This window comes from Hyperolius riggenbachi, chromosome 1 (assembly GCF_040937935.1).
Source record: "Hyperolius riggenbachi isolate aHypRig1 chromosome 1, aHypRig1.pri, whole genome shotgun sequence".
NCBI lineage: Eukaryota > Metazoa > Chordata > Amphibia > Anura > Hyperoliidae > Hyperolius > Hyperolius riggenbachi.
Window position 1 is genome coordinate 422470292 of NC_090646.1, and position 17323 is coordinate 422487614.

Genomic DNA, 17323 nt, shown 5'->3' on the forward strand with positions numbered 1-17323 from the left:
TCATGCATAGCACCGCCCCCCCACACCTCTCTGTGTCACCTTCCCATTGTTCCGCACATGCGCGGCACCAGCATATTTAAAATGTCTGTGTCGCCCATTGACTCACATTACTGCTGCCTCTGGTTCGCCAAGGAAGTCTGATGGTAACGCTCACCTCCTGGTCACATTCCCGTCGTCCGCACATGCACACTGACATGTTTAAAATTTTTGTGTTGCCCATAAAATGTCTGTGCTGACTTACATTACTTCTGCCGCCATGGAAGTCTGGCGGTAAGGCACTGTTGACTTTGCGGTGTCTGATCCGGCACTTCCGACGCAACGCGGCCCGGCAAGTGTGCTAGGCCCCATTGTCTTGCATTATCATTGCGTTACCCTGTGGTAAAAGACAGAGTAGCGCACCACACACTTGCAAGGCAAATGTAAAAGGGGCCTGTCGTCCCAAAATCTACCACTGCACACCCAACCACCGCGTTTTGAGGAAGATCTTTCCGTCGGTAGTGATTGATAGTTTCAATGTATTTTGCAGCATTGATCTCAGACAGATTTAATCATAATGATCAAATCTGAAAAAATCGACAAGTTTATGGGCACATTTTGTGAACTCCCTTTCTGTTTGAAGGTGCCCATTAACGTACAATTTTTTTATCAGATGCAATCTTTCTGCGCACTTTTAACAATCAAAAGTAATTGGAGCGTAATTATCGATTGTTCCCATAAACATGTTGATTAGGGCATTTTCTTACTTCAGATAGGACTGTAAAATCCAAATTTTGGATTGATAGAATTTTCTGTACAATTCGATCATTGCCTCAAAAGATTGCATCTGATGAAAATAGTATGCATAATTTACAAAGCTTTTTCACCTGTTTCCCTGTTTACATCTTATCTATGTAATGCTGGGTACACACGATACATTTTTCCGCTCGATTTTCCACCCGATCATTTTTTCCGCTCTATTCTCTTATCTTCCGCTCGTTTTTCATGTATTTTTCCATTAACTTCTATGAGAAATCGAGCGCAGAATTGATCGAAAGGAATATCGACATGTCGGAAATAATCTATCGAATCCATATATCGAGAGGAAAAACTTATGGTGTGTACTCAGCATTACATTTTTAAGCTCCCAAGGATTAAAAAACAAACAAACAATACAATTAAGGTGAAAAAAAAAAGTAATAATGAAATAAAGTTAATCAGGAACAACTTACTTTGAGTGATTATTTTACTTGCAAATGTGCTGAAAGGTTATTTTTTTATTAATCAGAAGAAAAATAAGTAATTTGTGAGAGGTTTTGAGAATAGAGCCCTTGCAGACATTATCATAGGACATCGAAACAGAAACTGGACCAACCTGTAAACCAGGAAATCAGGAGATAAAATTATTCAGTAAGAGACACAAGAGGAGAAAAATAATAAATAATATATGCTATATACTGTATATACATTCGGGTCACTCCCCTGCCCGAGGTAGCTACCAGCAGCATGCCAGAGCCAAAGTGACACTTATGAGAGAGAGAGCAGATTCTCCCCTCCTCCTCCATGTGACAGTGCAGCTTGTGTGACAGTGACTACACATGGATTGGAGAGACACAGGCTAGGGGGAGGAGGACGGCACAGGGAGGGATGGGCCGGACTGAGAGGAAGGCTTGCACTGAGCTGCGCGTTAGAGGCAGGGCGGGCCTGGCTGCTAGTGAGGGAGTGTGAGAGCTCCCAGGAGCCGGGGCACAGCCGGGTGAGACCCGGGCAAACAGGAGGACATTATGGTGTTTGAGTCCCTGGTGGTGGACGTCCTGAATCGCTTCCTCGGGGACTATGTGGTGAATTTGGACAGTTCTCAGCTCAAGTTGGGCATATGGGGAGGTAAGTGACTGCTGTCCCTCCCGTATAGTAGCTGCAGGCTGCTGTGTTGCCCTGTGGTGTCCTGGTTGGGCACAGCACACTACGTATGGGCGGTGCGGCCGCCGAGCGCTGGTTGGGTGTCACACTGATTGCAGCATGCAAAGCATGTGTCCTGTGTGCTGTCATGAGTGCAGCCTGTGTTTATCGGCATGGCAGAGGGGGAGGAGGAGGAACCCTCCCAGGGATTACACTGCATACAGCAACACGCTATTGCTGCCTTCAGTGACAGGTGGATCAAGCTGAGAATTTTTAAAGGCTGCATTATGCCTTGCATAGATGGAATGTTGGAACTTTGGATTGAAGTTGAAGGAAAGGACAGAATAAAGTTAATTAACTTTATTAGCCCACAAAATGCCACTAGGGCCCTTTTCCACTAGCAATCGCTAGCGTTCGCGCTAAACGCTAGAGATTGCTGAATCGCAAGTGCAGGAAACTTCCCGGCGATTGCAATGCACTGCATAGCAAAATCGCGGCAAAGATCGCTCCGCGGTGCGATCGCGTTTGAGTCAAAAACGAATCGCGGTAGTGGAAATTACCTACCGCGATTCCTATGTTAAAAAGCAAACTGTAGTGATTTCAAAATCACTAGCGGTTTGCGATTTTGCGATTCAGCATCGCAAACGCCGCTAATGGAAAAGGGAGGGTGGGCTAACGCTACAGCCACAACATTGATGGGCGGGCACCCGAATTACAGATACGTGGGACGCGAACTATAGCATTGCAGCTGTAGCCCCGCTGATAGCTGGCGCTACGCAGCTCCATGCGTGCACCAAAGTGACCTGTTTCGGAGAAAATAGTGTCTGCTCCGATGGTGCAGTTGGAGCCTAGGGCAGATGCGTTTCCACCATATGATAGAGAACTGAGCTTTAAAGTCACGCTGGTGGATCCACTGCAACTAGCGCAGCGGACATTTGTTAAAATGTGACTTTTACTTCCCTGGGGCTTCTTCAAGCGTACGTATATACGCTGCCGGTGAGCTGGGCACAGGGTGAGGCGAATGATGGCTCTCCCTGCTGCGCTCAAATTTCCAGCGTTGTTAAATATTATTCCCCCTCCAAGTTGTAGCAATTTGAAGGGAGAAGTAATATGTGGTCCAGCCATTGCCAGAACCCCAAATTACTCTTGTGCAGTGCACGTATTATACCATTTGTGCTATAGAGGCGCCCAGTTTTGGCACTGAGTTCCAAAACAACCTGTTTCATTCTTCCAGCCCCATGTAGTGCGTCAGGTCTCTCAGTGTTCTCTGGCTTCAAGCGGGAAAATGTAATACATACCTGGGACTTCCTAAAACTCTCTTCAGGCCTTTGGCTCCCTCGTTACCCTCCCGGGCTGTCTGTTTGCCACTAGGTTCCTCTGAAGTTTCTCCAGTTGGGGCCTGCACAGTTTGGCTGCACATTCGCCGCCATCAGGTGCATTCTGCACAGTAGTACTGGCCACACATGCGCAGTATGCCCGGACCAGGGAAACTTCAGAGGACCCTAGCGGCGGATCGAGGAGGCTCAGGAGGATGGCGGGTGAGCCAAAGGTCTGATGGGGGTTGGAGGAAACCCCAGATACGTATGAATGTTTCCACCACTGCCGTCTTAGGTTCCTATACTATACATAAGTTAACATGCTGATATTTCTGTGTGGAAAATGGTCCAATTTGTGCTGCAGTGTGACCATATCCTTAAAGGCAACTGTGCACATGTGTGTTACTAGCACGTGTGTGTGACCAGGAGTGGAACGGACTAAGAGCTATGTGGACTGCAGGAGAACCAGAGGCTGATTTTATAGGAAAAGCAGAGAATCCTATTCTACATAGTTTCCATCTTGGTTACCTTTGAAGCTAATCCTGACATCATTTCCTCCCTCACTTTTTTTTCTCCTCTTGCTAATTGTGTATTCGTTACCTGCCCTTCTCCCAGAGTCTTCAGACACTCCCACTGAGGTCTATGCTAGGAAGTGCACTGTTTTATGTCATTAGGAGGGGGAAATAAAGGGAAGAGGAGGAATATATTATAGTTAAAAAAAAACCCTGCATGCAACTGGTTTTGCCAGCTGATAACAATGGCAATTAAAAGGCCAGTGCTCCTAAGGTATGAGATAACTCCAAACCACAACAGCAGAAACAGTTTTGAAAGTAGGATTAGCATCTTTATCACTTAATATACTCAGACCAGTTGCTGTTGAAATTTGATTTTTATGATGACAATCCTGCTTTAAGCACTGGAGTGCGGACAGCAGCTGTGGCAGGTCTGGGCTATTAGGAGCCGGAGCAAGTATGGGAACTGTGTGTCTGGCCAGTGTGATGGAGCAGGGCTTAGCAGCTGTGGGTCCAGGAGGTTTGTGACAAGTCTGGGTTGCTGAACAGGGGGCTATGCTGCAGACTGGCATGGTGGAGCAGGGTTCATTCTATGCTGTGGGTACAAGGACAGAGGTTGTGCTTCTGTCCGGTGTGGTGGAGTAGGGGCTGGCAGCTGTGGGTCCAAGAGGTTGGTGGCTGGTTTGGGCCAGCTTTATAGAGCAGGGGCCATGCTGTGGATCCAGGAGGTTGGAGCCGGTGGGCTTGTGGTTTGCTGGCGGCAGGTCCAGTACTCTTGTAGGTCCAGTACAGGAGGTTGGGTCCAGGACTGCAGTGATGGCTGGGGGCTGGTCCGACTTGGAGTAGTCCTGGGCTCCCAGTGGAGTATGGTGGAGGAGTGGTCGCCTGGCTTACCTGGGAGGATGGATTGCAGTAGCGGCAGACTGATTCAGGTTTCTCAGCTGTCCTGGTGGAGCCTGGGGTCCTGGTACCCCTGAGCAGCAGTGTGAGAGCAGGCGGATAAGGGCAGTGGTGGCAGACAGAATCCCTGCAGCAGAGACGCAAGGCCCGTAGAGCACCCAGAACCTGTGGAGGAAAGCCAGCTGGCTATCCCATGTGGTGTCAGCTGATCCCCCGAGAGCTGGGGTGTAAAAGTCGGCGGACTGGGGGACACTCATTGATCCACCGGATGGGGATAGTGGGGGGGCCAATAAAGTTAGTGGGTAGATGGATTGGGGGGGGGTACTGGGTAGGCCCTGTCGCCATGGCTACCATCTCAAGTGCCATCTTGCGTATCATCATATGGGAAAAATTTAGCGGTACTTATTAAAATGTTGCACCATTGTTGAATTTACAGTGATATTTCTAAAGTAATAACTTTGCCAGATGACATTTATATTTATTATGCAATTTAACATCAGTTAAGTTTGTCTTTTGTTTTAGACAGCTTCAGGGGCTTGGTGGACCCCTTAACAGACCACAATATGCTGCAGAGCAGTTTATAGTCGTATAGAAGAATGATCTGCATACTCATACCGGTTACATTTTACAGTTCAGCCAGTTTGAGAGTAAAAAGTTCTTTGAATTCCACTCATTTTATTATTAGTATAGAGAATAGTGGAAATGATGTGGACCAATCCCCTGTGCCAGAGATGTGATCAGTGCTAGACTTTGGGGTTGCACATAAAATAAGCTGTTTTTATGTCTTAGGACTTACCACGGCATACCTGTGGGGGAAAAAATCGTAATACTTGCCTCAGTAAAGGTTTCTAAGATCCTCATCCACCCCCCATTCTTTGCCAGGACACTCTTTTTCACAGTTCTGCTGCCATCTGTGCATGAGCGCAAGTACGGCCTGTGCAGTAGCATAAAGCAACTTGGGCGCGAATGCACGTACATGGACAGGCGCACGACCACAAGAAAATATTAAACTCTCAGCAAATAAGTGCAGAGGGTTCCACCTCGGGGTTGGTTTGGTTGAGGGAAAATGGGGGACGTATGTGTTATCCAGAGGCTTATGCTGGGGATACACAGTTTTTGGGGCAGATAGATGGCACCATAGATAATTCCCGACAGGTCTGATCTGATTTTGATTGTTTATCTCATAGAAGTGAATGGAAATCAATCGGAAAATAGATCGGCCAGTAAGGGCTGGTTCAGACGGACGTTTGCAGAGCGCTTACTGCCAGCGTTCGGAGCTTGGCGTTAAACGCTCCCATTCAAGTGAATGGGAGCGTTTGTACCAAGCTTTTACGCGTGTTTGCACAAACGCGGCGTTCGGGTCCCGATTTTCACTGGCGTTCAAGGAGCCCCTGGAAGCTACATGTTGCTTCCAGGGGCGGTTAACCGCGACGGGTAATGTCCCCCTAGGGGAAAAAAAAAACGCGACCGCATCCGAACGCAATGCGAACGCTGCTGAAAGCCTGAACGCATCACGAACGCAACGCCAACGAACGCGACGCCTCCAAACGTCCGTCTGAACCAGCCCTTAATCTGCTGAAAAAACTTATTGTGTATTCCCAGCATTAGTTCTACTAAGGTAATTATGTTACTGATCCTTTTTTTTTCTCCCTCACAGGTTCCCTTTAAAGGACAACTGTGACAACAGCGATATGGAGGTTGCCATATTTGTTTCTTTTTAAACCATGCCAGTTGCCTGGCTATCCTGCTGTTTCTCTGCCTGTAATACTTTTAGCCATAGATCCCGAACAAGCATGCAGCATATCAGGTGTTACTGACATTTGTCATATCTGACAAGATTAGCTGCATGCTTGTTTCTGGTCTTATTCAGACACTACTGCAGCCAAATAGATCAGCTGGGCTGCCAGGCAATTGGTATTGCTTAACCACTTGATGACCACAGTGCTAAACCCCCCAACCCCCCCCCCCCCTTAAAGACCAGGCCATTTTTTTTCTATTTCAATATTTTTATAGATTTTTGGTAATATAATAATAGTAACAAAGTAAACAGTTGCACATATGCGGTACAGTTGGGACAGATTTGGTTTGCGGGCATTCCGGCAGCCAGAGGCATCATGTACCAGGAAAGGTCAAACCTAAATATACAATATGTACAACCTTAACTTGAAACAATTAACATAGAACATAAAATACGGTCCTTAGAAGCCCCACAGTAACCAGAACTGGGAGCTAGTCTTCACTGGCAGCAGGCCATTTTTTTTTGTAGTACTGGGCTGTGCAGGCATTTCAGCCTCCTGCACAGCCCAGCTTGGGAGCCCAGCGATCGGACTCTCCGAAGGGGACATGCCACCGGAGGAGTCCGATCGCTCTGTTTTTTTTTTTTCTACAGCCTCTACGAGGCTGTCTCTCCTTCCCTCCCTCCCCTTTCCTCCTCCCCTCCGGTGTCTGAATAGGAACAGGACGGCGATTCGTCCTGTTCCGCCTCTCATAGGCATCAGCCTATGAGAGGACGGCGCTCCCCGGCCAATCAGAGGCCGGGGATCGCCACTCTCGTACAGCGCTGCCACGGACCGCAGCGCTGTACGCATGTAAACAAAGGGGATTTCTTTCCTCTGTTCCGTGAAGTGGCAGGGAACGATCGCGCATGCGCGCGGCCGTTCCCTGTGAAACTGCAGCCCCAGGACTTGACGCCAATTGGCGTTAGGCGGTCCTGGGGCTGCCGCCGCGTTTACGCCGGTTGGGGCAGTCTTCAAGTAGTTAAAAGGAAATAAGTATGGCAGCCTCCACATCCCTTTCATTACAGTTGTCCTTTAAGGTAGCTATTACTGTGTTTCCCCGAAAATAAGACACTGTCTTTTATACTATTTTTTTCCTTCAAAATATGTGCTAGGGCTTATACTGCCCCCCCCCCCCCCCAGTATATACCCAGGCCACCCCACCCCAGTATATAGCCTCATCCCCCTAGTATACAGTCAGATCTGCGCCCCCCAGTATATAACAAGACCCCTCACCCCAGTATATAGCCTTACCCCCTAGTATAAAAAAAAGTAGATTTTCAGAGTAGCCTCTCCTTCCCCGCTCCCCCTGCTGCTGCTGCCGCCGCTGATTTACCTCCTCTACTCCTGAGTCGGATCCCCCCTGCTGTACATTATTCAGTTCTCAGATCATCAGTGAATGCAACTCAAGTTGTGCAGTAACAGAGGCGGTATACAGGAAGTGATCTCTGTTTACTGTTACTGCACAACTTTACCAAAGCTGCCTTCACCGCTGATCTGAGAACTGAATTTCTTTCAGCTGGGTGGCATGAAAAAGTAGCCAGGTGAGGCGAGATAAGAGAATGCAGGGCCGATGCTTCTGTGTGCAACTCAGCTTACAGAATAGGAGCTGGTGAGCCGATGACAGCCAGTTGCTCACCAAAACTAGCTGGGTGGAGCACCCGGCTAAAAGAGGCTGGGGAGAACACTGGTGTAGTTTCCCATCCGAGGGTCTGCTGTAGTACGGAGGGAGCTTGGGGCAGACGCCTTATGAAATGCATCCACCTGCCCACCTGAATTATCGCAGACTTCAAGTGGAGCTTGCTTGCTGCAACAAATCCCAGGGATCCATTGCAGACCGACAAGTGTGAACAGCTCCTATTTATAAAATAGGAGCCTGTCACTGTCAGTTTTGCGATGAATAGAGAACGGACAAAACATTTCAGTTCTCAGCGCAAGTGGGAACAGAGCCTCAGTCCTTGACATACTCCCTCCACGCTCTGCTCAAAGAACGTGTGGGTCTTCTAAAGAAGGATTAGTTTAACTACTTCCGTACCAGCAGTCTCTGCCCCCTTAAGGACCAGAGACTGCTGGTACCAAAGAACCGCGCCTCCCGACAAATTGCCACACATACTCGCCGCTCTCCCATCACCGCAGGCCCCTCTCTATGCCATCGCTGTGGCAGCAGAGCTGTGTGAGCCGGTCAGGAGCTGCTTTCATTAGCTCTTAACCCTGTCCATCAATGTAAGCCAATGGGATTTGCTTACAGTGATGACAGGGTCAGGTGCCAAACAAATTGCTTCTGACCGGCTCACGCAGCTCTGCTGTCATACCGACAGTAGGAAAAGACACCTGCAGCAGGTAGAGACTAACAGGAGCAGCGGGAGTGTGTGGCAGGACCATTGAAGTGTACGCCCTGTCAGGAATAAAAGGATCAAAACGGCATAGTTAAGGCAGTCATCAGGTCCTTAGTAGGGATGAGAAAATATCCATCATGCTCAATCAGGTTGAAATTTCAGTGCAACAATAGGATGACCTCTTGTGACTTCCCGGCTAGCCAGTGCCAAGCATCCATCAAGTACACCTCCCATGTATCCAATGCACAAAGTACGAAATAAGGACACGGCAGTAAGTAAGCTGCATGCAGCAACAAGCTGTATTGGAGTTCAGTGGACACACAACATGTTTTGGACGGAACCCTTCCTCAGGTGTACTATCCACAGTCTAAACAGGTAAACGGGTGGGTATTTATTATCTGTTTGGACTGTAGGTGGTACACCTGAGGAAGGTCTTCGCCCTAAACATGTTGTGTGTCCACTGAGCTCCAATGCAACTTCTTGCTGCATACAGCTTACTGAGTACTGTCTCCTTATTTCGTACCTAATTAGTTTGGACCAGAACTTGCATCAATGGAAACCTTTGCAGTAGGCTAATCAGATTTGAAAACTTTTTGATTAACAGAAACCCAGTGAAAGTGACATTTACCATGGATATTTTTTATTTACAGTGAATGTACAAATTCAGAACTGAACACTGGTGTTCAGGAGGGTAATGTTTATGCTATAAAATGCATGCTTGTATTCTGGGCTCTGTTTCTTCTCCACTTTAACAGTCACAGAAATTGCTGTCTCTGAAGAGCTATTCCCAGTTGCTCTCTACTCCCAGATGATGTTTGTACTAGCTGGAACAGCCCAGCAGACCAGGCTGTTTTGTGACATGATGCACATGATAATATCATCAATGCACATGTACAAGGGATGGGGATGTATACACATTGGAGGGGGCCACAGAGCTTCAGCGGTGGTGGAGAGCAGCACAGAGTCTGACAAAGGAGCTCATGTAGATAGTGTGTACAGGCTCAGATTTGAATTGGGAACCAGCACTGCAAGACAAGAGTCCTATCTACTACAGGCCGCCTGTACTGAAAATGTGGTAAGCTTGGAGAAGGATAGCACTATTTTTTAATTAGCTCCACAGTGGAGACAAATGTAGAAGTTGCATTGCAGGTGACCTCCCCTTTTTTTTTTTTTTTTTTTTTTTTAAATCAGAGGTTTGGGAAGTTTCTCTGTTCGTGAATTTGAGTATTAACCTCCCTGGCGGTACGCAGTTTCCGATGCTGCGGGAGGAGGATTTTTTTTCAAATAAAATTTGGATAAATTGCTTAAGCCAGCGCTTTGCTAACTGGGGCCCCCAAGCCCCCCGGCACCACTGTGACCCCCCCCCCCCCCCGATCTCACCACCGGCAATATTTACCCGTCCGCGGTCCCGCAAGAGCCGCAGCTTCACCATGTAGCTTCAGTCTTCCCCAATGGCGACGATTGGACATGACGTCATGCGCAGTCCCGATCCTCCCCATAGCGAAGCCTGGAGCTGATTGGGTGGCTGCGCCATTGCGGGATCCCTGGGGGGTACGTATAACGGGAGAGCGGAGGGACTTGGGGAGCATGTTTAGCTAGCAAACTGCTAGCTTAAGCGTATAAAACCTAATTTTATTAAAAAAAAAACTCCGGGGGCCATGCAATCCTTTCCGGTGGCTAGCCCGAACGTAGGTCGGGCTTACCGCCAAGGAGGTTAAAGGGGAACTTCAGCCTAAACAAACATACTGTCATTAAGTTACATTAGTTATGTCAGCGGTTTTCAACCAGTGTGCTGCGGCATGTTGCCTTGTGTGCCGTCCTCTTCCCCCCCCCCCCTCCCGCACGTCCCCGCGGCCGCCGCTGCTATTACCTTAGCAGCGGCCGCTCTCCCCTCTCCAGTGCATGTGTTTATTTAAGGCAAGCAGCGTATCTCCCGGCTGCTCTGTGATGCGCAGGAATCAGGGCTCGGTTACCATAGTAACGGTGATACAAATCGCCGCTACATGAAGCCGCTGCCCTGCTTCCTGTCGCATCACAGAGCAGCCGGGAGATACGCTGCTTGCCTTGAATAAACACATGCGCTGGAGAGGGGAGAGCGGCAGCTGTTAAGGTAATAACCTTAACAGCGGGTGGGGGGCACCACCTACCCATACTGGCTATACTGGGGCACTATACTGGGGTACTATACTAGCTATACTGGGGCACTATTCTGGCTATACTGGGGCACTATTCTGGCTATACTGGGGGCACTATACTGGCTATACTGGGGGCACTATACTGGCTATACTGGGGGCACTATACTGGCTATACTGGGGGCACTATACTGGCTATACTGGGGGCACTATACTGGCTATACTGGGGGCACTATACTGGGGGCACTATACTGGCTATACTGGGGGCACTATACTGGCTATACTGGGGCACTATACTGGCTATACTGGGGCACTATACTGGCTATACTGGGGCACTATACTAGCTATACTGGGGCACTATACTAGCTATACTGGGGCACTATTCTGGCTATACTGGGGCACTATTCTGTCTATACTGGGGCACTATTCTGTCTATACTGGGGCACTATTCTGGCTATACTGGGGCACTATTCTGGCTATACTGGGGCACTATTCTGGCTATACTGGGGCACTATACTGGCTATACTGGGGGCACTATACTGGCTATACTGGGGCACTATACTAGCTATACTGAGGCAACTAAACTCCCTCCTACACTGGGGCAACTATGCTAGCTATGCAGCCACACCCCAGCCCCCCCCCCCCATAGCCTGCTGCGCATGGCACTGTCCACTAGGTCGCGCAAACACCGGCCCCCCAAACCCCCACCCCTCCCCGCCGTTCCCCGGAGAAAAATTTGGTCAAAGTGTTCCCCGGGCCGGAAAAGGTTGGGAACCACTGAGTTATGTTAATTAAAATAGATAGATAATATAATCTCTTACCCATCCTGTTAAAAAAAAACAGGCAAATGTTTGGGATTTCATGGGGGCCATCTTTTTGATTGAAAGGAGGTGACGGCGCATGAGACACAGTTCCAACTGTCCTGTGTCCTGATCACCCCTCCCAGCTGCGTGCGCTATGCTTCAAATCTCAAATTCAAAATAAAAAAAAAAACAAATTTGCGCCAAAACAGCAGAAGGAGAACAACATCAGAAATCCCATCATGCTTTGCACAGCATCAGGGGAAAAATGCCCTGGCAGATTTCTTCTTTGCAGCAAAAAATGAGGCTTGGGTAAGAAAAGTTCTGATGCTGTGAAACTGTTAAAGAAACACCAAGCCTTTTCAGTGCTGTTGAGTAGATTTTAGTCTGGAGGTTCACTTAGGATTTTAAAGTACAGTGCTATCATATGCTGAATGTTGTGATCAAAATGCAAAATGATCTTGTGATCACTTCAGGTGAATGTTTATCCCCAGTCAACATACAGACAAGCTGCTCAGCAAAGGGGCAAAAGAATGAGCAGGAGTCCCCCTTGTACCAAGAGGAGAATCTATTCTGTTGAATTAAAGGTTTACATTAAGGGGGCACCTGTGTTTGCAGTAGATGTTCAGTTGAACTAACAAACAATATTTTCAAGCAAGCGATATAAATCTAGCATGCATATATAGCTTTACATCTTGCACCTCCTACTACCATGATATCTGACATCACTGCAACTCCACCGCCTAAGGGCCTGTACACACTGCTGCGCTTGCGCTGCATTTTCAAAATCGCATGCAATTTTTTAAATCGCATGCGTTCATGAGAATAGAAAAAGCGCATCGCACCTGTGTGTACAGGTCTTCACGATTTTCATTATTTTTCAAAAGACCTTGCGATTAAAAAACGCATGAGATTTGAAAAGCGCAGCAGTGTGTACAGGCCCTTAAAGACAAATATTTATTACATAAAGTAAAGCTTTGCACACACACTAGATGGTCCGAGGCCGTCTTGGCTGAGCGATGCATGAGGGCTTTTTAGGTGGTATATAAACAGATTGGTACTGGTAAGGGGGAATATTCCAAATGTTTGAGTTAAAGTCCATACAAGGGCGGTGTCAAGGACAGGGCTGTTTGAGGTTGGAGAGGGTAATAGTGGTAAAGGAGGAATGTCACCTAGGATTAAAACCTCTGCATACATTTTAACTTTTGCCTGTTAAAATAATCTTTAGTCCTAATTGTTGCTAATGCTGGGAATACACCATACGTTTCTTCGGCAGATAGATGGTTCGATAGATAATTTCCGACATGTCTGATCTTATTTTCAATTGTTTTTCTAATCGATTTTTCATTGAATTGAATGGAAATAGATAAGAAAAGATAAGCGAATTAAGCGGGAAATCGAGCAGAAAAACAAATTGATCAGACGGAAAATCGACCGTAAAAACGCATCGTGTATTCCCAGCATTAAAGGACATCCCAGCTGATAGAGAATAGTAAAGCTTTACTTACCTGGGGCTTCTTCCAGTCCCTAAAAGTCTATCTGGTTGGCCACTGCAGTTCTGCTGTCCTACAGTGTGCTGCTAGCCCCTGAAAGATCCTGCATGCCTCTCAATCGCATGGCCCCTGTCCCCCTTCGACCTCTTGGTCATCGCTTTGGCTAAGTGACGACCAAAAGCATTGTTCTCCCCAATCACTCAGCTCCCACGTTACGTCACACCTGTGCTGATCAAGTCATCCTCCCCCCACCTGTAGGCTAGCGACACATCTGTACAGCCACAGCCCTGCAGTGTTGTTGGAGAGATCGGATTCTGGTCCCCAACGGGTGACATGCCTTGTAAGCGTGTATGATATATATTTATTAGAACATTAAAATGAATAGGCTATGCCAAATATTTTTGTTTTTTAACCCATCCACAGTGAACCCATCACACAGTCTGTGCCTGTCATCATGTATGCCAGATTTTTTTGGGCTTGTTTGCCTTGCTCCATTCCCAGCGCTATTGCAAAGTAATGGAGGGGGATGGAGGTGAATGAGGGGAGGGGTGGGCATGAGGACTGCTGCAAATACATGCCTGCTCCCCCTGTGTCTGCAAATTAATTTGCATTGGGTATCCTTTTGTGAATGGGCGACAATCTGGAAAATGAAAGCAAACATCGTTTTAAGAGGACTGTAGTTGTGCGCTGTTGTTTTTGTTGATTAGCTCACTAAATATAACCTATTTTAAAAGCCAGTTATAATCTTTAGCATGCATATTGATCTGTCACACCAGACACGCATATCAGACTCTATATCATTGTTTTGAAGCATCATAAAGTACAGTGTCAATAGTCCTATTGAAAGATGACTCCATACAATATAGATTGTGTCATAGATAAACCTAGGCTGCGGTTATGGTAAAGATTCCAAGGAGTTGTAGATCTAAATTGCATCAGGTCAGTATAATGTACGTGTCTTCTGATGCATAGTAGTACTATATATATATATATATATATATATATATATATATATATATATATATATATATATATATATATATATATATATATATATATATATATTTTATACTTTGGCCTCAATTCACTAAGCGTGCTACATTCAGTAATGCAGAATACAGCTGATTTTACCAAACAAGTTGTCAATTGTCAATTCACTAAAGCAGTTACCGCATTGAGAAGTAAAATTACTGACTAGTGAGCTGATATCAAAAACAGTTCTAAAGTTAGTGCAATCAGTGTACTCCCAAAAGAACAGCCAGTCAAAAAGATAGCTCCGTAAAGGGAGTCTGAAGCATAAATCAAAACAAACAGATACTTACTTACCTAAGGAAAGGCTTTGGGTCCTATAGAGCCTTCCTGTTTCTCTCCTTGTCCCGTCGATCCTGCGCTGGCTCCCCGTTAGCAGTCTTTGACCACTCGGTCGTAGACTGCTCTCTTCTGCTCTTAGTGGGCTTCAGAAGTCTTAAGGAGTTCTCGGGCTCCCGAAGAAGGGCTGCTCCATACCTCGCAAGCGCCCTCTTGTGGGTGCGCAGAATGGAGCTGCCCGTCTTCCGGATATGGAAGCCGAGGAGCTCGCTGGGGAACGAGTGGATGAGGAGAGGAACGGGAGGCTCTCTAGGACCCAGAACCTTCCCTCTCATTCGGTTAGTATCTGTTTTTGGGGGGCATTTTTTGTTAAGGCTTCAGACTCCGTTTAACAACAAAATAGTCCAAATTCTCAGCCCAGTCATACTGCAGTCAGAACATCTGATCTGCATGCTTGTTCAGGTCTGTGACTAAGAGTATTAGACAGAACAGACAGGTTTGATAATAATGAAAAAAATAATTAAAAATATAGGCAAATGTATTACAAGATAAATAAAAAATATTCATAAAAAAACAACAAAAAACAAACAGCTGGGGAGTGATCAGACCCCACCAACAGAGAGCTCTGTTGGTGGGGAGAAAAGGGGGGGGATCACTTGTGTGCTGAGTTGTGTGACCCTGCAGCGAGGTCTTAAAACTGCAGTGGCCTATTAAGTAAAAAAATGGGCTGCTCACTAGGGGGGTTTAACACCGTGGTCCTTAAGTTGTTAAACAGAAATAAATGTCAGCCTCCAAATCCCTCTCAGGCACATGCCTGAACTAGGACTTTAACTGCTCTGTTTTGCAATTTGTTCTTCTTCCACAAGCTGTTCCCTGTGCAAATGTTAGGAGGTTGTGTGTTTTGGCTAGCAATAGGGCATGCTCATTGTCTCTGTGCAGCCCATAAAAATTGAGTGGATGTGGCTGAAACAGGGATGATAATAGCTTCCTTTTCTGAATCTCTAATCAGGCCTGATATGGCCCTACACTTTATTTTGTTACACAGTGTATAAGAGATAAGTGATGATCACAATAAACGCTGTGGCTGATGTGTCAAGACAAGTTCCAAAACAGTAGTGCTGTTGTTCAGAGTAACCTCAGAATTCTTAAAGCATTTTGCTGTAACTACAAAAATCTGCCTCAGTGCCTCTAAAACAAAGTGCATTTAACAGCTCCATCACATTTAGGATTGATTCATGGCATCAGTATGGCTTATTTACAGCATTATAACACTGTGCTATTGGCCAGCCTTTTACATGCACTGGTAACCTGATCATACTTTGCTAAGAAATGCAGCTGCTTCCACTGTAATAGCATATTATTACAGTAAGCTATGTATGTTGAATATTTATTCTGCCAGGAATTGGTTCTGCAGTAATGTAGAGTATTTTACTGTGTATTCTATTTGTTGCTTTGGCACATAATAAAAGTTATGGGTACAGTTTTTATTAGCGGTATGTTATAATACATTAATAGTGAGTATGTGATGGATTGTAATGTGAGTGCTGGTGTATCATATGACACACTCCAGGACATTGAAGGGTAGCTGATGACTTTAGGCCTTGGAAACATCCTTGTCTTAAAGTGGACCTGAATGCTTGCACAGGACAGAAGGAAAACATAGATAAATGTACCCTGTATGTATTTAGAGAGTTTAGCCTGCCTAATTCCCCCTTATCTGTCTAATCACAAGTTGTAATTTGATCTCTCCCCGTGTCACTGACTGCCACGGCAGATAAGCTAAATTGAAAGCACAGGATGTTAGCAATATGTCTGCTTCCTTGAAAGTAGAAAGTGCAGATTGAATGTAGAATTTGTATCGGCTGTAACAAAGAAATGCCTTTCTTTATAGGTTATTATGCTGTTGCGTATCTTTTAGAGCAGAGAGGAAGTTCTGAGTTCAGGTCCGCTTTAAAGCGAACCTATAACATCCCCCCTCCAAAAGACTTGCATATTAACCTAAGTAGTTCCATCCATCCATGAGCCCACCGTTGCTGCGTAGGGTCCCCTCTAAATATATCCATCAAGAGCTTGTCAGATATACTAGAGGCAGTGCTCCCCTCTGTGTAAGACCAGGGCCATACTGCGCATGTGTGAGGAATGCCCTGCCTGCACAGTAAGCTGAAACTGCTCATGCCATGCACAAGCAGCTTTGTGCTGCTGTGTGCTGCACTTGTACAATGAGCCTATTACGGCTGCAATCAAGAGGAGGTTCCCACCCAGTGATGGTGGGGTTGAGGTGGACATGGAAAGGCCCTGAACCATCTATAGACTTTCCTCTACTTGGGTAAGTATATAACTTTTTTTTTTTTTTTGGGCATACTACAGGTTTTCTTTAACAATTGACCATTTTTTATGAATTCAAAGTGCCAAGTCAGGAATTTTTTCTCTGAATGCATTTTGGTTCATATGTATTAGCTAATTGACCAAGTGTAACTGCTTTGATCCCTACATAAAAATACTACATGCTTACTGATTATTCTAACATCTGTCCTGTGCCTAAGCTCTAACCCCCCGTCTCCTGTGTGTAACACTAACCTTCCGTATCCTGTGCCTTGCTGTATTCTCCCCTTTTCTGTGCCTAACGCCACCCTCCCTCTCTTCTGTGCCTAACACTAACCTCCCCCTCTCCTGTGCCTAACCCTAACCTCCCCCTCTCCTGTGCCTAACCCTAACCTCCCCCTCTCCTGTGCCTAACCCTAACCTCCCCCTCTCCTGTGCCTAACACTAACCTCCCCCTCTCCTGTGCCTAACACTAACCTCCCCCTCTCCTGTGCCTAACACTAACCTCCCCCTCTCCTGTGCCTAACACTAACCTCCCCCTCTCCTGTGCCTAA

At 46.5% G+C, this 17323-nt stretch overlaps 1 protein-coding gene across 1 annotated transcript in view; it reads left to right on the forward strand.

The window, feature by feature from the left end:
- Positions 1-1627: 1627 nt before the first annotated feature.
- Positions 1628-17323, forward strand: part of VPS13A (vacuolar protein sorting 13 homolog A) — a 192671-nt gene continuing 176975 nt past the window's right edge. Inside the window, exon 1 of the mRNA XM_068236705.1 lies at positions 1628-1860. Coding sequence (XP_068092806.1) covers positions 1761-1860 — 100 coding nt within the window. The 5' untranslated portion in view covers positions 1628-1760. The remainder of the gene's footprint in view (positions 1861-17323) is intronic.